The sequence below is a fragment of the Rattus rattus genome, chromosome 14 (genome assembly GCF_011064425.1).
Source record: "Rattus rattus isolate New Zealand chromosome 14, Rrattus_CSIRO_v1, whole genome shotgun sequence".
Taxonomy (NCBI): Eukaryota; Metazoa; Chordata; class Mammalia; order Rodentia; family Muridae; genus Rattus; species Rattus rattus.
In genome coordinates, this window is record NC_046167.1 from 33,647,628 (window position 1) to 33,667,282 (window position 19,655).

The 19,655-nt window shown below is 44.4% G+C and overlaps 1 protein-coding gene across 3 annotated transcripts; it reads right to left on the reverse strand.

The window, feature by feature from the left end:
- Positions 1 to 2,631: 2,631 nt before the first annotated feature.
- Positions 2,632 to 18,298, reverse strand: Inhba (inhibin subunit beta A). Of its 3 annotated transcripts, XM_032885048.1 has the most exons (4): positions 18,044 to 18,298; positions 17,748 to 17,933; positions 12,597 to 13,096; positions 2,632 to 3,651 (listed from the first exon to the last, which is right to left on the reverse strand). In XM_032885048.1, exons 3-4 carry the CDS (start codon positions 12,982 to 12,984, stop codon positions 2,765 to 2,767), a joined length of 1,275 nt encoding a protein of 424 aa, XP_032740939.1. In that variant the 5' UTR covers positions 12,985 to 13,096; positions 17,748 to 17,933; positions 18,044 to 18,298; the 3' UTR covers positions 2,632 to 2,764. The 3 variants fall into 3 exon arrangements, with proteins under 3 accessions (XP_032740939.1, XP_032740938.1, XP_032740940.1); XM_032885047.1 differs by having other exon boundaries at positions 17,748 to 18,298; XM_032885049.1 differs by lacking the exons at positions 17,748 to 17,933; positions 18,044 to 18,298 and having other exon boundaries at positions 12,597 to 13,288.
- Positions 18,299 to 19,655: the final 1,357 nt, after the last annotated feature.

Here is a 19,655-nt window from a genome sequence, read left to right on the forward strand (position 1 = left end):
TCCTGCTATTCCCATGGTCTAGATCTTCTCTGCTGTGGCACAGTTAGATCTCTGCCCACTATTTCTATAGGCTCCAGTGCCAAAGAAACAGTTCAGAGGGCCCTAAAGTTTTTTTCATAAGAATTGGCAAAGCTGAACCTGGACATCTACCTCCCCTCAATGTGTCCTCACCATGCCATCTGTCCCCAGATGGGAGATCTCCGAGGTCATTAGACCTTAATTATAATCCATTTCTTAGGCAGTACAAGCATTTCCTGCATAAGACAGGGAGGGCCCCTGGAACACAGTAAATATGTTTGCCCAGTAACAAGACTAAAGTAGTTTGCCTACATACAGCCTAATGTGATAAATATGTTGACAGGATATTTAATACATATTGAGTTAGTTTATATTTAAGAATTAAATCAGCTTTTGAAAGATTTAATTTCTCCCTTGTATTTCATTTTCCTGCAATGACTTTATTCTATGGACTGACTTAATGCTAAAAGCTTCAATATTTTATAAAATACTGAGGAATATAGTTTTTTTTAATTAGAGTTTTTCACTTTTATAAAGTTTTTCGAATTTCCAACAATTCCGTAAAAATAAGGCTCTGTAATTTTAAATACATAAATGAATAATTTTTAGTTGTTTTAAACAAGCAAACACTGGGCTAAATTAGAAACTTGGGTTAGGTGTTATTTTGATCTTTATAAGACAATCTTTTCAGTTTTGCCTCTGAAAAATACAAATGTACACATCAAGATTTTTGGCTGTAAAATAGAATATTAGAGATTTGTACAACTACCCTACTCCCTGGCTCCTAAGCGCTCTCTTCCATGACTCCCGCTGTCTTAAATACGGTCCTGCTTCTTTTGTTATTTAAGTAGTAACCACACTATTCAAAAAAATTATTCTAGCCTAACAATTTTTTCCAAAAACAATTCTGATTTAAGATTGATTCCAATAAATAATAAATATAAGTTGAAAAAAATCAGCCCGTTTTTTAAAGTAACATCCCATTTTTCCCCACAGGGGATAACTTGTAGGGAGCAGGGGTGAGAAAGAGGGGGATTTCATCCTGTACATTTATAGAGGGCCTGGCTGGATACTCACTGGGACTTTCAGTCTCTTCCCCATCCTAATATTTGAAATGTACCCACGTAATACAGAGTAAAAGCAAGAAAAAAAAATCTATCACTTATCCTTCTTAAAAATACTGTGTTTTGCACACAAACATTCATTGTTTTAAGAACATTTTAAAAATGACAGCCTGAAGTGCTTAAAATGTGTATGGACATGGTACAATACATGTATATATACACACAGGTATGCATATGCACAAGCAATGTATATATACACATACAAGCATGTAGTCTCATCAATTTGAACTTGATAATCCAACAGTGTACACTACTGTACATCCAGTATGAAAAGTCCTGTTTCATGGATGTAAAAGAGTCAAACCCAAACCTCTCAGGTCTTTTAAGCCTGAACACAATCCACTTAACTCAACCTTACATCTGTACCCCTGACTCATCGATGGTGAACGATACCAACCACAGACAGACTGTTTAAAGGCTCACACAAATGTCTTTGGTGTATGTGTCTATTTTTAAGGTACAAAATAATAATAATAATAATTATAATTATAATAATAAAAATAGCTATTTTGTGTGCTGTAGCAGTTCTTTTATAGCTCACATGAAGTGCAGCTCTTAAACCCCACCCCCACCCCCACCCAAAGAAAATACTTGTTAAATAAGGATTAGACAGGTCAAACACCATTGTAGTGCAAATAGTAAACGATAAAAAAACAACATTTACAAAATATAGAAATGTTTGAATCCAACAGATGGACAAACATATTCCTTTCAAGTATCTCTCCTTGAAGAAAATAAAAATTAATCAGGTTACTTCCAATACAAAAAAGTCTCTCTTTTTGTCCTCTTTCAGGTAAACAGTTTCAAACCTATTAGGTTGCATAGTTCTAAGATCATAAGCACCTTAACGAAATGTAACTTGGTATTCTTTTTACCTTGGTCTTTCACTCTTTCCATTCTTGTTCTCAATGTTTTATGGTGGTTTTGTCTGGTGGCAAAAGTGGTACAGAAAAGAAAATGTGACCACCTGCACAGAATTGTCCTTTTACTGGTATGTGTATGCATGTGGTGTGTGGAAATGCCTCTGTGTTTGTGTGTATGTACGTGTGTGTGTGAGTGTGTGAGTGTTTGTGTGTGTGTGTGTGTGTATGTGTGTGTGTGTGCTCGCGTGTGTTGAAATACACAGAGATAGTGTCACATAGGCATACTTATGACCTGGGTAACTGGGTGGGACTGGCCCTTTAAAACGCATGGCTTTCTAGACGTTATTTGGGTTGTGCTAACCCACATTACTGCAGAATAGACAAGTAGACTTCCAGGCTCGCAAGGGGACTGTAAGAGGCAGGAGAGAGGACAATACCCAGTTTGGATAAAACTGATGCAATCAGTTTGGTTTTGGAAGAAATGAAGGGTACACCATTCTCTCTTCTCCCCCAAATCCCTGTCTCCTTCACTGCTTCATCTCTGAGCCCTGCCTTAGGATATTTTTCCACATCTTCCTTCATCTGTTTCATTAGGTCTTGTTTTCAGTTTAGTTTTTTTTTTTTGTGGTTTTTTTTATTACTATTATTTCTATTTTTCTGGTTGTCTTGTTTAGTTCAGAAATCTTATATATTTTTTCTTCATTTTGCCACTGTCTTTTCTGGACACCCTAGATCCATTTGCTCTGGGAGCTGGCAACTCTAGGAGCAGCCACACTCCTCCACAATCATGTTCTGAATGTCCTTTTTGATAATGTTTTGACCATCATCATAATACAGCATGGACATGGGTCTCAGCTTGGTGGGCACACAGCATGACTTAAGGTTGGCAAAGGGGCTGTGACCCCTCATGCGGTAGTGGTTAATGACTGTTGAGTGGAAGGAGAGCGAGGACCCAGAGGTGCCTGCTATGTGGCTTGGGCACTCACCCTCACAATAGTTGGCATGATAGCCAGAGGGAGCAATGATCCAGTCATTCCAGCCAATATCCTTGAAGCTGACAAAGAACTGTTTCTTACAGCAAATGTTGACCTTGCCATCACACTCCAAGCCCCGCCTACGCCTGCGGTGAGGATGGTCTTCAGACTGCCTAGCCTGCAGCATGAGGAAAGGTCTGTGTGACTGTTCTTTTTCCTCTTCCAGCCCTCCGTCACTTCCGTCTTTCTTCTTCCCATCTCCATCCACCTCTTTCTTCTTCTTCTTGCCGAGGAGCACTAGGCTGGCACCGCTCTCCTGGCACTGTTCACAAGCAATCCGCACATCCAGGGAACTCTTTCCCTGGTCCAGCAGGCGCTGGATGCTGCTAGACACTGGAAAGATGTGCCAAGTGCTCTTCCGAGCATCTACCACTTTCTCTGATAGCAACAGTTCACTCCTCTCCCCCTTTAAGCCCATTTCCTCGGCCTCATCCCCCATGTCCAAGCTGCCCTGTGGATGCTTCTGCTGCTGAAACAGACGGATGGTGACTTTGGTCCTGGTCCTGTTGGCCTTGGGGACTTTCAGGAAGAGCCAGACTTCTGCACGCTCCACGACTGACAGGTCACTGCCTTCCTTGGAAATCTCAAAATGCAGTGTCTTCCTGGCTGTGCCTAAAGATAAAACACAAGAAAGGGAAGAGAGAGAGAGAGAGAGAGAGAGAGAGAGAGAGAGAGAGAGAGAGATGAGAACACGTGTTAACTCTAAATTGTTCACCTATCACTAACTTCCGGCAGCAAGACTCTTCTCAGGTATAGCACACAGTGTTCAGTCAGCAATTTAGAGCCCACAAACGAGATAAATCCGCTTCCACGTGGCCACTGAATTGAGAAAGGTTTTGAAGTATGGAAATGGTTGAAGAAAAACAATAAATATTTTTTACACGTGAAACTTAACCTGAACTATAACCTTTAGTGCCTATTCGTATGGTTTTGCCAGAACACGGTTAAGCGTATTTCTTAATACATTGCCTGTGACCTTGGTTCACTTATACAGAATTGATTAGCCACAGGAGACATGACTAACAGAGACAAACTTGTAGACCATGCTCTGTGATGAAGGAAGCCTGGGCTTCTGTATCTGTTTCATTCACTCCTTCATTTTAGTTTAATCCAGGGAATGAGAAAGGTGAGTCAACATTTGAGCAGGGATCTCCGGGCTGCAAAGAGCTAACAGAACCCAATAAAAGAAAACTGGGAAGCCTGAGCAAGGCAAGGGATTATTTTCTCACAAAAGCCCAAACTCTTGTATCTACTTGTGAGTCAGTAGGTCACATTCTCTGACACATGTCTTCTTCCTGTCACCACTAGACCAAACTCCTCTGTCAACCTGTCCCCCACTACAGCAGAGGGTTTTCCACCAAATGGCCTTCGAAGACTTAAGTCAAGACGATCTCATGTTATGCCTCCATCAAGCAGTAGAAGAAATCTTCCCTAAAAGTGGGACTGATTGCACTGTCCCCTCTGTTACAACCTTTTGTTTTCAATATCCAAACTTCCCATGACATTGCACTGTGCATCTCATATAGGTCTGTGTCCCTGTGACCTACCTATTTTCTTCCTGTGAACTTTATGAACTCACTCCCTTGTAGCAGGGACACTGACTATTCCTGTGCCATCAAGGGCAGCCAAAACAATGCTGTTATCCAACTGACTCCTACTTTCCTCTTCTCCCCTTCCCTCACCTGTTACCACTCTCACATCAATTCAGTTAAGGACACCTGAGGGCTTCGGTATTGTATGTCCTGTCCCATTCACTGTCATGCTGTAGCATGCAGCAGAGGTAGGCAATTGATTAACAAGTGGGAGCATATTAGCATTGAACGGCCTTACATTAAGAAAGCAACTCTTATCTCTGAATCCCTTATTTTTGCCTCAGTTCATCTAGAATCCATCAAATCAATATCAAAAGCATGCTCCATTCTCTATGTGCTTTTAAAACAGCATATATCCCAGCAACTACTCAGATCTACCTAGTTATAGAGCTAGAAACTTGATATTTTCTTCTCTTTGCCCAGACACTTGTAGATTTATTACGTAGTATCTTTTACAAACAGGAAACGCAAAAGAACAAGAATTTAAAATAAGAAGCAGAATTCTTTGATGAAGTATGCCTTTCCCTTCATTTCCACATGAGTGCTGGAAAGGTGTATAAAAGCTTGCTGCCTTTTACTTGATCGCATCCCTACTTGTCTGCGTACATGGATCACACGTACAATCAAGGAACATTCTTCAAGAGGTTCATCTTTGACATCACAACTCCCTAGAAAGGTTGACCTAAGTGGATTCCCATAGCTTACAGAAATCCAGACATACTCATCTGTAGAGACTTTCAGATGCTGTACCATAAATTTCAATGCAGTTTCAAATGCTCTGAGGCAGAAGGAAGACTTTCCTGTGCATGGTACACTGCAGATTCCCATCTCAATTTAACCCCCTCTCTAGAGTGTGTCTACAATACTGATCAATTCACAAAGCCCCCTGGCATCTGTCTAAAAGATGGGGTATAGGGGCATTTCTCTGAGTGACTTCACATTTTTGTTAGGCATTAAAATAAATAATTAAGAGGATATATTTATTCCATAGCATATAAATGCAAGGACTGGTGAGGAAGAGAAACATGGTAATAGCTTTTAAGGTGAAATCCTATCTCACCCCTTGCAAAGGTTGAGTGAGTTTATTGTTGGTTGTTTGTTTTTATGAGAAAGTAAAATGCTCTAGGAAGAAAATCTAAAATGGTAATTGCAGCAGATCCGGTGGTAAGGTACCCGAGGGCAGAGTGATCCAGAGAGGTTGGGGCAAAGGAGGGATAGGCTAAAGAGGGCTTGGGACAGCACAGGTTCCTTCCCAGAATGGGATGCTACTACCTTTGGAGAAAATGTCACCTAGCTACCTATTGTTTTCCCTTCCTGCCTCCTGGCAGGAACCCCTTCTGAAATTCTGAGCTACTCAAGGTTTCAGTCCACAGACAGAAACCAAAAGTAGCAGCCAAATTAGAGGAGCCAATGGAGGATGTGTCTTTTCTCTGGGAAGCAGCTCCTGCCTGACTGCCTAGGTCTCACTAGATCTCAGGCAACCTCCTCCCAAACTCTGTTCTGCCCCCTGAGGGTAAGGGGGCAGACAAAGGGTGCTGACTTGCTCACACTGGGCTTTCCATAAACAGTCCCTGGCTGACAACTGCGGATGCTGCAGTAGGGACAAGAGAGGATTCAGTGGCATGCTAGAACAAGTGGCAGTGCATAGGAACAGATTTTTATCATGGCCAGCAAGACTGAGGCCATGTGCTCCAGTTACACAGCCTACAGGATGGCCCCTGATTTCCTGGGAACAAGTTTCTAAGGCACGAGGGTAGCCCCACCCCTTCTTCACAGGCGGCTGTACTTGCAAGCAAATGATTTAGTGTTTCTGCAAGAGGATCGTACAAAGACAGTGCTCATTAGAGGGGGCTCGGTCTGTCAGGTGTTGTTACATTAGGCTCAGAGAGTCGTCATAAAATGACTTTCAGGCTGGTCTTGGCTGACAATTAGCTGCAAGACATTTGCCTATGTGTCACGGGAGGCAAGAGCGCTGATTTCTGCTGCAGTTTAATTATCCAGCCGAAAGCCTCTGCTCCCTGGATTTGTATCCATCCCAGCTCGCTTCATCTCTCCCCCATATTTCTGACATTTGGATTTTCCCCTACTAATTGACATGCCTGTCCCCTCCTTCTCCTGGTGTCCATTTCTGGAACTGCTATTTGTGTATTGCATGATATTTTATCAGGAAAAAAAAATAAAACTGAGATCCAATTTCATGAAAATGCTGTTGCCGTGTGCCCAGGAGGACAGGGGGAGGAGAGAGTCAAGTCTTCCTCCATCTACCTCATGCACAGGTACATTTTACAAGTTCTATTGTATTCTGACTTATTAAGCAGTGCATTTTTTTCTTTTACCTTAGCTTTCATTGCAGAAGGGAATGGGGGGTGGGGGGGGAGTGAGGAGGTTGGAAGCTGAAGTAGATTTGACCGTTTATCAGACCTGTTGGTTTCAGAAATAGATTACCACTCTCAGGTTAGTTACATAAGGCTGAAAAATGTAATTATAAATGTTCTAGCCCCTTTATCTGGGAGAAATTACTCTATTGCAGTGGTGTTTCCAGGAGGCCCCAAGCTAAACATGTGATGATTTGGAAAAAGGAAGAAAGATATCTAAGGATGAGATGTTTAGGATCAACTTCCCATCCGTTTCAGACCTGATTTAAGTATCTGGTGCTGTGAAATCCTGACGTGACGGCCTTCCCATAATGCTGAGTAAGCAGGCACAGCGCTGGTGTGTACAGGTGTGTGTTGGCTCCCTCCACAAGGCCGCAGCTCCCCAGCTACGGCTGCCTGCTTGTAACCTTTCATTAACTACTCCCTGGTAACATTCTTTTCCTCCTCTGTGCTATTTTTTGTCCTGAGGCTTGTGAGCAAGGCTTGTATCACACAGCCTGCTCTGTCTGAGTAACTCAGCTTGAAAGTCCCACGCAAACCCATGTGGGTGATAATTTCTCATCACCGAAGCCCCTGTGAGCTTGGTGGACACACACCAAAGCAGAAGAAAATGGGCAGAACATTCAGTAGGGATAAATTTTGTACCATATAGAGAATACCTTTGAAATGCTGCCTGGTGGGGGTGGGGGGCACTGACAGAAAGTCTACGTAAGCCTAAAAGAAGGATGTTTGTAGCAATTCTCTTTTGCTCTCCTGGGTTCTCACTAGCTTGATCATGAAGGTATGCCAGGACTTAAGTAAACAGGCTCCTAGCCTCCTTCCTAACATTGGTATGCAAATTCCACATACACAAAGTCCTGGTCTCAGATTTGTGAGGTATATAATAATTTCCCATTAAATAATCAGTATACACATAAAGTTTCAGCTTAATTAGCCTGCTTTTCCTCATCAACATCCTGGGTAAAATATGCTGCCCTTTCACAAATCAGTAATAATGACGTTTCTGTTAATGTAGAAAGCCTCGCCATTCACAGTGCACATTTAAACTCACCATGAGGGGAGCACAGCTCTGCTGTAAAATATGTGTTACTTAAATTTTCCATTCTTCATCAAGTTTCCCTGTGCCTAGATACAGTACAGTCAGTAGCATGAAGGGCCCGCATTACAGCCTGTGTGTTCTCTCAGGCACTAAGTTGGCCTCTGGGTGGCTTCCAGAGGTTTCTGCAGAAGGCAGCCAGTAAGATCTGAAAGGTTATTTATCCTTTGGCCTACAGTAAAGAATCTTACCATTGCAGGCATATTAGCTTGTTTGTATAAATTATTCTGTCTAAGCCTTTAGCTTTAATACCTGTCTTCAGGATCCATTTTTTAATTATTGTAACTCTTCGGGCCTTAGTAATTTACCATCCATTGCCTCTTCCATTTAAAAAATGATTTAAAAAAAGGGTTAAATGTCCAAAAAAAAAAAAAAAAAAAAAGAAGAAGAAGCTTACTTCATAATATAACTGGAAAAAATTTTTCAAGATTCAACCCAAGAGTCATTTTCTAGAGTTCCTCAAAACTTTTACACTTTTAATTTTGGACCCAGGAACCAGTGAAGCATGAAGAATTCTGAACTAAAGTGAAGAGATCATGCTCAAGTTTGATATAAGAAGGGCCAAGAGAAATAAGTATTTTCATGCGAAACGCCTGGGAAGATATTTCTTCTCTATGTGAAAACTGCGTCTCTCCCCTGATATCTCCCCATTCCCACTCCAGTCCACCCACTCCTCAGGCAAAATCCCTGTGCTCATCTCTTTGCACATCCTTCCCCCACGGTTTCTTTCCACACTCTCAGCTGGGAAACGAATGCGTCCTCAGCAGCTGAACTCCATGTTCCTACCAGGCGTTAAATAAATAGTCTCTTTTGTCTCCCTGTTGGAAGTCACTTGTCATTTGTCCCTTGTGAAAAGCACTGATAAGGCAGGCAAACTAGGAAGCGGATTTGGGGCAGATGGAAGATGATTCTGTAAAACCTGGGCGACTGTATTCGGGAAGGACTGCGCTCTCATTGGTGTGGCTGATGACTCACGCACACCCCAAGCCCTGCTTTGTTTGTGTTTGAAAGGCATCACTCCTTTGCTGCCCCTAGAGCTGTGGAATGTTCCTGTGGACCCCAGTACTTCCGTTGCTGTGCCTCTGTCTCAATGTTTACAGGTAGCTGTGCACCTCCCAGCCTATCAAATCTTAACTCTGCCGAAAGGTATGGCTGTAGGGAGGAAGTAACTGATATTCTTCAAGATTAAGGTGCTACAGGCCGTGACTTCAAGTAGCCACAAAACTGCCTTGCTCAGAGTGACGCTGGCTGAGAGCAGTGAGGATTTAGGGAGGCGCCCTCTTGTGGCCAGTCTTTCCTAAAATTCAGATTCAGTGTGAAAATCTTAAAGGTTCAGAGGTTCAGAGAAGTGTAACTCACAAGACAGGTCAAAAGAAAGGCGGGGATGGGGCTCTCAGTGTTTACTCCACTTGCAGATGGCTTTCTTTGGGTGTGGAGAAGTGGTTTTTAGGTGAGCCCATGTCTAATTCAAGCCTTCTGTACCTGGTGTCCTCCAAGAGGGTAGGCACTTTAGCCAATACCTGGGCAGTATCTATTTGTGCAGGCATCACTTCTATTGTTTTTATATCCTATAGAGCGAGCACTCCAGTAAGCTAATTGTGAAAGTCAGTCGCTGACCATGCTACAATTCATGTAGACTCAATGGCAGGCCGTTACTGTACGTTCACTGAGCACCTACTACAAAGAAGGAAACTCGATAAAACTCAGTGCATCGGCCAAGAAGGCCTCAGATCTCAATGTCATTGACAATTTAGGTCATATTCATTGGATCGGCTTCACTCATCCATACTGCTGTTCCTCTGAAGAAAACTGAGGAGTATTGGTACAGGGCCAGCCATGCAGTGAATACACTAACTTTGGGGAGCACCAGGATGGTGCTCCTTTAAAAATAAAATCAATTTCACTTACTGGGACAAATTTCTGAGCGCTTGAGCGTGAATACCTGCTGTTTGACCAATGCAAGTCAAGTCAACTTAGCAAATGCAAAACACTTCCCACCTGGGCACAGGAAAAACTCACTTAAAAGGTCAAGGAACCATAGCCCTTAGGATCCCTTTAGTTTCATGTTTTATCAGCCTTATCTAATAATCTTGAGTGAAGAGGCCAAAGTAAAACATACATTTCCATACCAGGGATCTTGCTATTAAAAGGCACATCTGTAGTGTGTTTACAGGTGACATTCACTGTCAGTACTCTATGTTGTACAAATGGTTGTAAAGAAGAGAAGAAATTCAGCCTTTCCTATTCTTGAAATGTGTTGGTTACTACATAGCAAAATAGGATTGTCCCGAAAGCAAGAAGACAGATCTTTGCAGTTCATTTTCATACATTTTCTCTAGCTAATCAAATAATAAATGTTTCCTGAATAGGCCACATGCTTATGTCATACCCTACGCTACTTGGAGAGTAGGTTGTCTACACTATGATCTTACTTGCATCTGTGAAATTATATTAGATCAACTTGAAGTCAGTGTGTTCTACTTCTCCCATGAGAAAATAAGCAATGTTAACAAAAATACCGTGTTCCTGGACTAGAAGAAGTTTCCTCTTACAAATTTTATACTCAGTCAATGTATGAGCCCAGTGAATCACAGATATAAATGGTGGCTTATTTTCTCTCAAACTACACAACAGAGAAGCAAAAAATGACAGGATCCCATTTAACTGAGAGAGTCATTAGCATTGAGAAGGTCATAAGTAAGAAGAAAAGGAAAATGACCCAATTCTTGGCCCTACCTTTAACTGCCAAGTGATAGCCTAGTAAATCAGAGGGAAGGATAGAGTGCTAACATTCACTGTGCCATTAAACATGGCAGAAGTCACACATAGACTTAGTCATATGATAGAGTTGATTCCAAGTTAGTAGAAGCTGCAATTGTGGCCTACATAAGGGGAAGCTTGTACATAAAAGCTTGTATGTGAGTCACTTTTTGTCAGAACCAGGGCCAATCTCCTAAGACCGGGAACCCATCCCCCTCACACACCAACCAATGTTGTAAAGACTTTCTTTCTTACCTTCCCACTACGAGAGGTGAAAGAAGAATTAAAATTAAATAGCCACCTGATAAATCCAACCTGTCTTTTTCCTCAATGTGGTCCCGAAAATAAAGTCACAGTGACCAAGGTTTGGGGAACTGTATCAAGAAGGAGCTAGTAGTTAAGAAAGTAGGACACAGATAGAGCTAACCTGTCTAGGAAGCTGGTGGGGGTACCAAGGCTTCTCCACAGGAAACCACCAAGCCAGCTGTCTCCTTTCCCCCTCCCCCAAGGATGCACAGGTCTTGCACAGTTTTCTTGAAAACAAAACATCTGAGTCAACAGGTTTTCAGGATTGGAAATTTTGACTGTTTCCTTAATTGTTTATACTGCTGCAGCAAACTTTTAAACAAAATGCTGGGAGTCCCTGCACATACTTCACTAGCCATATGCTCTAGCAAACAAAACAATGGCATTCCTTTCAAATGGCTTTGGCAAGAGATCCTATTCCTTAGCCTGGCATTTAACAGGAGAGTAAAGAGGTTCTGAAACATCTGAGTGCCCAGTTCCCACAGATTTGCAGTGAGATCTGTGTCCTCCTGACTGTATGAAGAGCCAGTTCCCAGGCTAGAGCCTGGGCTTTGCACAGCTATTTTCCCCACAGCAACAGGTTAGTGTGGTCCTAAGCCAATGATCAGAACCCACTGAAGTTCTTCCTCTTAAGGACTGAGTAGTTCAGCATAGGGTCTGAGAGCACATTGTCAAGGTTGCACTCCTTGGCAAAAAGTTCTTAGCCACTTTACAAAAGAATAAAACTGGGTTGGGGGCTTTCGGTCGGTGTCATTCGTTGCTTTTGCTTTTATTTTGTTTTTGTTCTAAAAGCCAAAGTTTCCGTGTTCCGAAAGTAATCGCTAATTCAGTGCCCTAAGAGCTGCTCTCTGCTGTCTCGGGTGGGTTGTGCATGGAGTCAGGCTTTCCCGAGGTGAAAATGAGTGTCACTAACAAATATGCCCAGAGTCTGGCTCCAAATGTGGCCCCAGATCACACATTTAAAGGAAATTTGTTTTCAGACAGAGCCATCATCAGTGCCTTTGCACTCGGCCCCCGGGCACTCTCACTCCTACTCCAGAAAAACTTTGGATGGAGTCCAGATGCTGCCTCTGCACCCCCAAACCCCCAAATGCCCTGTTTTCAACTGGCTGCTCCAATCTGGCTCCCTAGGCAGGGCAGTCAGGGAGCCCCAAGCAGACTGCTTTCCAGGTCCAGACTGGCCCAAGAGCTTCCTCTCTGGGAAACCGCTGAGTTTATTTAGCAAGTGTAATGTAGCCATCGCGGGGCAGGGATCCCTGGCAAAGAAGTCCTTTTCCCCCTCCTCTGCCTCTCCGGCGCCACCATCACCACCTAATAACTAATAACCTTCCCGGACAGTCTTGAGCTGGAGGGAAAGAAGTTCCTGCTAGGACTGTCAATGAAATACGTTTCCCTGCCCCCGCCCCCACTCCCCACGCCAGCACCCACCTGACTCGGCAAAGGTGATGATCTCCGAGGTCTGCTCCATGAGTTCATTCATTTCGGCCCTCCTGCCAATGTCGTCCTCTATCTCCACATACCCGTTTTCCCCCACTTTACCCACATGAAGCTTTCTGATCGCGTTGAGAAGCGCCGCCTTGGGTACCGGCTGGGTGACATCGGGTCTCTTCTTCAAGTGCAGCATGTTTAAGATGTGCTTCTTGACAGCCTCTACCATCTCTGGCTGAGAGTTAGGTCCATCCTTCGGAAGGGTGGCCAGCGCACAGGACGGGCAGTCCGGGGCTGCGCCGTGCCCCTCGGATCCTGGGGTGGGGGAACTCCTCACTATAATCCAGCAACTTGCCAACAGAAATCCTCTCAGCCAAAGCAAGGGCATCCTGGCAGCAAAAGTCGTGTGGTTGCCTTCTTTAAAGGCCCTGCTTTTCCTCCCCACCCCTCACGTACAGGTTTTTTTGGACTTTTTTTCCTTCTCCTCTTCAGCAAATTCTCTGGAACAAGAGCAAAAAGTTTTCTGTGAAGTTTTGTTAGCAGGTTCCCTCTCTGAATGCAGTCAGTGCTGTAGGTTTGTGGCTGTCAGGGAGGAGAGTTCTGACTGTCTCCGAGTAAAAGAGAAGGAAGGAGGGAGGGAGAGAGGGAGGGAGGGAGAGAGGGAGGGAGGAAGGAAGAGACAGGGTGGGGGGAGACAGAGACTGAGAGAGGATGGGAGGGAGAGACAGGGAAAAGGGAGAGAGGGGGAGAGAAGACAGAGGGAAAGGGGGAGAAAGAGAGGGACAGCAAGGGAGGGGGAGGGAGAGAGAAAGAAAGAGAGGGGGAGGGAGGGAGGGACTGAGAGGGGGAGAGAGAGAGAGAGAGAGAGAGAGAGGCGGATTGGTCCTATGTGAGTGAGTGAATGGGAGAGGGAGGGGGGAGGGCGCCTGTGAGTATGAGCTGTGACTAGGGAGGAGGGACAGCCCGTTTCTGACAGGCTGCCTCCCGCGGCTCCTGCTCCCTCACACACCCCTCTCTCCCAATCCTACCATTCTCTGGGGGGGATGGGGACTCTTCCAATCCTTTCTACAATAAATTCCCTAATTCTGTTCACTTTTTAGTCTGGGGGTTTTTTCTTTATTTTGTTTTTTTTTCTTTTCAACTTTCTCTGCTCAAACCTTTTTCTTGCCTCACCTTTCTTCTTTGGAGGGGGGAGTCCGAGGAAATTAAATGCACTGTTTCCATTCACTGAGATAACTAGATAGGAACGTGGCACCAAGTCATCTCCCATGGTCTTATACTTCCCTGGAGTAAGCACCCACCTGGCCTTGATATGGGTCTGAGGGAAGTCCTCAGATTGGTTGGGGGGCTGGGGCTGAGGCAGAGGGGCTGCCTGAGACAGCTGGTTGTTCTGCCTGACAGAATCCAGAACCATTCCTTTCTGCCATTCATTCATATTTAAATGTCCAGGGTCCTTATGCCAGCAGGCGATCTTATGGGACCTGGAGCGCAACACAACTTTTGTCTGGGGTCATATAATACACTCTGCTTTTGCCAAGTGGGCACCACAGCAGGGCATTGGAAGCTCCCTTGGGCAAGCAGCAATTTACATACACAGGGAAGGTACTCTCACACACACCCTGCCCCCTGCATCTCCTTTCTCTACCCTGGATGCACATATACTCAGAAATTATAGCCCACTGCCCATTGTCCTGGCTTCACTGATAAAGCACAAAATTCATTTGGTCTTTCTCACATCCTTTCATGAAAAACAATGTACTCTTACAATGTAACTAGCCTAGAGGGCAAGAATCTCTGAAATATACCAGGAAATTCTTTTTCTCAGGCATGCACTACTTTTGTTTTGTTGTTCTGCTGCCCACCTCCCCTCGCCAGCCTTGACCATAGTGTAGCATTCAAGGCAGGCTGCCTGGCTGTGTCGTTTCTCTTCAAAGTACCAGCAGAGCCGAGTTCATTGAGGATTACAGTATTCAGAGAACGAGACAAATGTGCACTTAAAACAATGCCTTTCTGAGGCTTCTTTTTAATTCTTCACACCACCTTTTCGTTCTGTCTTGTGCAGAAGATCTTTAAGGTGTCCATCTGTTATAGCAGTCCTTCTTTCTCAGTTTCTTCCCTACATATAAGCCCGCTGGTTTCTGCAGATACATTCAATCCCTTCTGCCTGACACCCGCTGTGTTCAGAGCATTCTAGGCTAGCAAAGCAGGTCATGAGGACAGAGTTAATAGGGGTCAGAACTACAAGCATAAGATCTACATACAAGGAGAAGAAGTTCAGATAAGCATGACACTAGGTTAAACTTCCCGTTTTGACAGGTAACAATGCTTCCTGAACAACACAAATGCTATCTTTCCCCAAAGCAGCAATGCACAAGACTTTCTTGGTTATAAGCCCTCTGACACCTTTGCAGGGCTAGGAGGACTCCCACCTCCAGAAACACCAAGGACACTGCTGTTGTTGGTAAGACTGTCCATATTACCTAAAACAAAACTCCCATTAAAAAAAAAAACAAACCTGAGGGAAGTAGGAACACTGGCATCACAATGGTTTAGGAGGACATCTTTGTGTTCTAATAACATCACCCACCTATTTGGAGTTACAGATACAGAACCCGAAGCATTTTGTAGCACAGTTAAGTTTTACGAGACAGACTAACATAGAGCTAAAAGTTTAATGACTCTAAACAACTCAAGAGTCCTAATAGTAGCATTTGGATAACAGCAACTTATCAATGTTTGGATTCTCTCTGCATGTGAATATGTGTGTGTTCCCTGGATTTACTGTTTGCAAATGGAACTCTTAAAAATAGCTTTCTTTTTGGCATATGTACTTGTATATGTGTGCTGAGTGGGTTGTATAAACACATAATCTATTTGCATGCTCTAGGACTATTAAAAAACAGTATTAACCTGCTTGCACAATAGAAAAACGATACAAATTACAATGCCTATGGAGGTGCCAAAAAGTTGTAAAAGTCCTTTTAGCCATACTGACTTTTAATGTGTAGAGAACTCGAAAGCAAGAATTTAAAAGCATTACCTTTCGGGTCCCTTCTGTTTTGCCAGCCGGCTCTTGTCTCATGAGGTCAGAGCTGTCTGAGTTCCTCTTCATGGTATTGGCACTGTGAAGTTTTATACTGTAGTACTTAGTTGTACACTCACACATTGGTACCTCTCAAAGAGGAGGGCTGGGGCTTTGTTTAGGATTGGTTAGAATCAGCATGACATCAGCAGATGACTCGTTTTTCCAGTGTGAGACATTTCATAATTCACTATCTAATGGAAATCTCTCTTGGCTTCTGAGACACGACCTGGGTGATGCATTGAGCCTGTGGCTAGGAATAGTCCACCCTTTACAAACATAAGAGAACCGAGTACACACATCTCCAAGAGTGTCCAGCTCTGACAGGTTACTATTCATACCCACCTCTTACTAGAATCAGCCTCGGCTTTATGTCTACACATAAAACATCTGTTACTTCATAAAGCTACTCCTATTTGCAAAGCACCGTACTTTTGCCACAGCAAAGAACTCTTCATAGGGATTCTAGTTTTATAATTATGACTACAGTAAACTATTTTCTTGAGGAAAATCTGTATGTCCGTGGTCTCCCTGCTTTGACTCACACTATTAACTACACCTTTAAATTGAATGCCGGCTTCATATACCATTTCTCACCTCAGACTTGGAAAATGCTCTTCTTCTGCAAGTGAACTTCATGAGTATTATGCCTAGGTCTTTAGAGTCCCATCCTAACTAGCAAAACAACAATAGCACACACACACACACACACACATACACACACACACACACACACACACACACACGCAAAATGCATGTTTTCTTTAAAAGCTTGAACATCAAGTCCTATCATTTGTAAACACTATAAATACGACTTTAATGAAAAGAAGTGAACGCTCCTTAAAATAGAAGGAAAGTTAGGTTAGGGTTTTCTTTGGCCTGGGTCACACTGGCAGCGAGATAACATAGAGAGAAGGAATGCTCCGATAAGCACCGTAAAGAAGGGCTCTTGTTCTCAGGAAAGAGTACAGCTGAAGCACTGGCCAGGTTCTCATGACAAGTCGGATAAAATGTGCAAAATCGGGAGCTAATAAAAGCCATATGACCAGATATGTTGTTTTGTGTGCCGGATTTAACATGAATAAAATAAACTTTTCACTATGCCCACCAGCAAAATATAGAGGTTCTGGTCTCCTGGTTTGAAGTGGGCAAGGTTCCTTTATGACACCAGGAGCTGTCTGGAGGGTCTCTGGTGATTGAGAACAAAGTGGATGGAAGGGGGGGGGGAAGGAGTAGTCTAAGAACCACAAGTAAGAGAACTGAAGTAGAAAATAAAGTTGCAGGGGAAGATGACAGGAATATGAGTGGCCAAGACAGAAAAAAAAATCAGTGATGATCAATTGCACTCCGACCCCGGAATGAACTTAAACCTTTGGGAGAGAGGTCCTTCCCAGTGTTTGATAAGAACTCCAAGGGTCTACACTCACTTCTTGCCTCACACATAACTTCACAGAAAGTCGCGCTTGCACCAGAATGTAGAATGTAGACTGGGTGGCACAGAAAAGTGCCTGGATCAGACCACAGCTCTGAGTCTCTCTCCTCATTTAAACTCAAGACTCAGTGTTTCCATCTCTAAAGTGGGATGTATAATTTCAGGATCCAAACTCAGTGGTCACAAAAGAATGTTATTTCTGAGCATCCCCGTGGTTTTTTAAGCATGTGTGTCATAGAATGTTTCAGACCCTGACTGCAGGGGCCACCTCACACAGGGTCACTCTAAGACCCTGTTGGCCTTTGACACCACGAAGTGCCAACCTACTTGCTAAGCCAGTGTAGCAGCTATGACGTTGCTGGATTTCCCCCCAACCTTAGAGCTGGAACCACGTTGGGAAAGCCTCCTCTCTTTCTGTGGAAATTCAGGTGGGGGTGGTGGAGGAAGCAGGCAGGTTAAAATAGCTTCTGTGGAATATTCTGGGCTGAGGATCAGCATTTCCCAGCTGAATTCCAGGGCCCAGGGCGTGCGCTGGTCAGCGCAGCTCTGAGCTGGGTTGGTTTCTCTTTCATTTCCTGCCCCTCCCGCGGAGACTCCCTGCACCCAGGCCCTGTCCCTTTTCAGCCTGCCACCGTACCTTGAGCAGCACCTGCTGGCAGTTTCCAGGGATCACTCCCGAATGCGCAGCTCCAGCCCGGCTCGCGGGACGCCTGGACTCAGGGCCAAGCTGGTCCAAGTGGCCGCCTCTATTTTTACCCTGAACACCAGCAAGGGCAACTTCGCTTAAAAGCGCAGCTCTTGATTTTTCCCCCCCTTTTGGCAGCTAAAGAATTCAGGGAGGGAAAAGAAAAAAAAAAAAATCACTGTTCAGTGAGTGCAGCTGGGAATGTCTGATCCCAGCCCTCGGTGCCAGAGAATGTCAGGGACCCGGACCTGCAGTGGGGCTGCCGGTCTCTCGGCCAACCGAGGCGAGCGGCAGCTCAGGCCCCGCGCCCGCAGGCTGCCCCTTCTCGAATGTGGAGTTCGGTCCCACCGACTACCGCACTGGCAGAGTGGCCCGTTGCCACTGCGCTCTGCACCTAGCGGAGGCGTTTTGATTTACTGGCTACTTCACAAAGCTCCAACTCCATGCTGGCCCTGTGCTCGCCTGGAAGAGCAGCCACTAGCGAACCCGGGGAGCAGCTTGCTGTGAGGAGGAACCCGGAGGGAAACTGGTACCTTATTTTACTGTAATTGCAAAAGGAGCGATGTGCCAGAGATTTATATTTAGAAGTTGTATGTTTCTACTTTTATGTAAATGGAGCAATTAGGGCCTGTCTTGTTTCTGCTAACTCCGATGCGTGAGCATTGCTGGGGAGCTGGTGTTTTCAATCACAATTAGTGAGCTGGTCAAGAAACAAAGTTCCTTTGAGGATAGAGCTCTTTTGTGCGGATGGGGGAAACCTGCCTTTCTGTGCTGGCCGGTGGCCTGTGGTGACACACATCTTCGGGGCATAGCTAACTCTGGACTAGTGTGTTTGCCCTGTGCAGCAGCTGGGCCCATATGAAGTTGGCAGAGATCAAGTGAGAATATTCACTTTTCCTCTCAAGCAAACCGTATGGCCTTAAGCTTTCATCCGGGCTACTAACTGCTCTTCCCTCACTATCCCTGAAGCAAAGAGACAGGCTTGGAAAGGAGTCCGTCTTCCAGGACTCTGTGGTTCGCTGCTGCTCACAGACCCTATGATTCAGTCAAACATGCAAGCCAGGGAATGTGGACACCCTAAGCAGGTGACTGACAAGTGTCCTCTGATTCAACTGAATGACAGACAGGAGGCTGGTGGTTCAGAGGCACGGACAAGCTGCTCTGATAGCTCACGGTGTTTGGTTCCTTCTCATGATAAATCTGTTTCCAAAAAAAAAAAAAAAAAAAAAAAAAAAAAAATCATGATTTCTGACTTAGTGGGAAAGTGAACATGAAACGTGACTGTGGAAATGAAAAGAACTCGCGAGGTGTTCTCATCGGATACCATGTTGCTCTGGGCTTAGGAAAGAAAACCTGGCCTCCTTGGTTAGCACCGACCCTCTCCCCCCAGGAGATAGCACAGCAGTCAGAAAACATGGGCAGGATTCAGAATGACGTGCGCTGCAGTAAACTGTGGAAATCCCTGTTTAACCATCAAATAGCTATGGTTTAGTATGATAGGGTTGGCAAACCTGTCTGTTTCCTACAGGCCACAGCCTGCAACCATTTTGGGCCAAATGTTAGATACCAGGATTTGGGCCAGAGATGGAGAGGCACTTTGCAGTCAAAATCCAACTAGGGGGCTGTGTGCTTCTAAGCTAGAACAAGAATGAATAGTTCAAAACAGAAGTGGAAAGGGGAGCATTCAAATTTCTCTGAACTGTATCCAAAACAACAAATTAGAAACAGTTAACCCAAAACTCCCTGATTCCTAAGACTCACATTTTCCTCAGAACTACCTGAGTAGCCCCTTCAGGCCTCATGCTGTCTGTGAGGGCCTGCTTTCAGAGTATTGAAGACTGTTATTTGAACAGTGGCCCC